This window comes from Pygoscelis adeliae, unplaced genomic scaffold (assembly GCF_000699105.1).
Source record: "Pygoscelis adeliae isolate BGI_AS28 unplaced genomic scaffold, ASM69910v1 Scaffold664, whole genome shotgun sequence".
Taxonomy (NCBI): Eukaryota; Metazoa; Chordata; class Aves; order Sphenisciformes; family Spheniscidae; genus Pygoscelis; species Pygoscelis adeliae.
The window spans coordinates 2,428,609-2,430,227 of record NW_008824762.1 but is presented as its reverse complement, the minus strand read 5'-3'; the positions used below and the strand labels follow the sequence as shown (position 1 = coordinate 2,430,227).

General features: G+C 65.0%; 1 protein-coding gene across 1 annotated transcript in view; it reads left to right on the top strand.

Annotated features, from left to right (window-relative positions):
* Positions 1–1,619, top strand: part of TNS1 (tensin 1) — a 41,269-nt gene that overhangs the window by 18,486 nt on the left and 21,164 nt on the right. Inside the window, exon 15 of the mRNA XM_009323551.1 lies at positions 4–739. Coding sequence (XP_009321826.1) covers positions 4–739 — 736 coding nt within the window. The remainder of the gene's footprint in view (positions 1–3; positions 740–1,619) is intronic.

The window sequence follows — 1,619 nt, the reverse complement described above, 5'->3', positions numbered from 1 at the left end:
CAGAGGGGTTTGATTTCCTGGCAGCAGCAAGGAGGGAGCCGGCCGCCTTCCCGGCTGCAGGAGGGCGGCGTGGAGAGCCACAGCCCCAGCGTCTCCAGCTGCAGCCCCCAGCCCAGTCCGCTGCAGCCGGTGCCCCCGCACAGCCACAGCATGCCTGAATTCCCCCGGGCGCCCTCCCGCCGGGAGATTGAGCAGTCCATTGAAGCGCTCGACGTCCTCATGCTGGACCTTGCGCCTGCCGTGCACAAATCACAGAGCGTCCCTGCTGCCTTCCGCCAGGACAAGCCAGCAGGACCCTTGCTCTCCTCCCTCTCGGCCCAGCCCATTGCCGGTCTCTACACCCGGCCGGCTCCACAAGTGGTCCAGCCAAGGTCCTTCGGCACCTCCGTGAGCCCCGTGGTCTCCGAGCCCGGGGGTAAAGCCTATTCTCCTGGGGAGCTGGACTATGGGGTGCACGAGTATCGGGAAACCTATTTGCCCTACAGCTACCAGCCGGCACCAGTGCCGGAGCCAAGGAGCTACAGCCATGCCCCAGCCGGAGCACCGATGGGCATCCTCCCGCTCAGCACCTCCTACAGCCCGGTCGGGTCTCAGCAGCTCCTTGTGTCCTCCCCGCCTTCCCCCACCGTCCCACCACAAACCCAGATGCTCCCCAAAGGACCGGAGAGCTACGAAGACCTGTCAAGGTCAGCAGAAGAGCCGTTGAATCTGGAGGGCCTGGTGGCCCACAGGGTGGCAGGTAGGATGCTTTGATTCCTTGGGGGGGTCAGGGGGGACTGCGTGTCCCAAGAAGCCGGAGCCTGCGGGGGTGGCATGCATGGTGGAGCTGGGGATGGGAGATGCGGCGACTCCTCATCCGTGCCGGATCCGGGCTTGGGACTGAGCCACCCGCCGTGGAGGCACGCCAGGCAGGGGGGCAGCCTGTGCTGCTCTCCTTTGTCAAGACCCCCCCTTGCAGCTTGCCGACCGCAGCAGCATCGCCCAGAGATGGGGAGAAGGGGTGGCCGAGGGGGTTGGGCCTCCCCATCCTCACCCCTTTGGGGTATGGGGCTGGTCTGTCCCTTGCGGCAGGGCCACTCACTGGGTCCCAGGGGGATTTCTCCCTTTCAGGGAGAACATGGCCCAGTTTAGGAAGATGTTTTCAGCTCTGGCTGAAGGTGTCCTGCCTGGACTCTGCCTTGCACATGATGTTCTCCCTGCCTGGAGCGTGCTCTGGTGTAAGGTCACAGCACAGCACTTGCCTTGTGTTTAATGTAGCTGGGCTCCTTCCTGATTTCAGCCCCTGCTCTGCCCGCAGCGTGCTAGGCTTGGTGCTCGGACTACCTCCCTGGGCAGCCAGGGTGCTGCCAGAGCAGGGGGGCCAGGGTGGAGGCTGGCAGCAGCCTTTCTGCCCCGGTGGCCCAGCCAGCTTGGCCCTGGGTGGTTTGAAGCTGGACCTGGCCTTGGGGCGGTGGTCAGGGTCTGGGAAGGCATTTCCCAGCCCTGCCAGGGAGGTTTGGTGCAATGCTTGGCTGGGTGCAGCGCCGAGCATTGGTGCCGTGGCTGGATGAAGGTGTTTGCTCTGTGCCGCAGAGGGGAAACTGCGTCCTCTGATTCCCTGCCCTCCTGCAGCTCCGGCT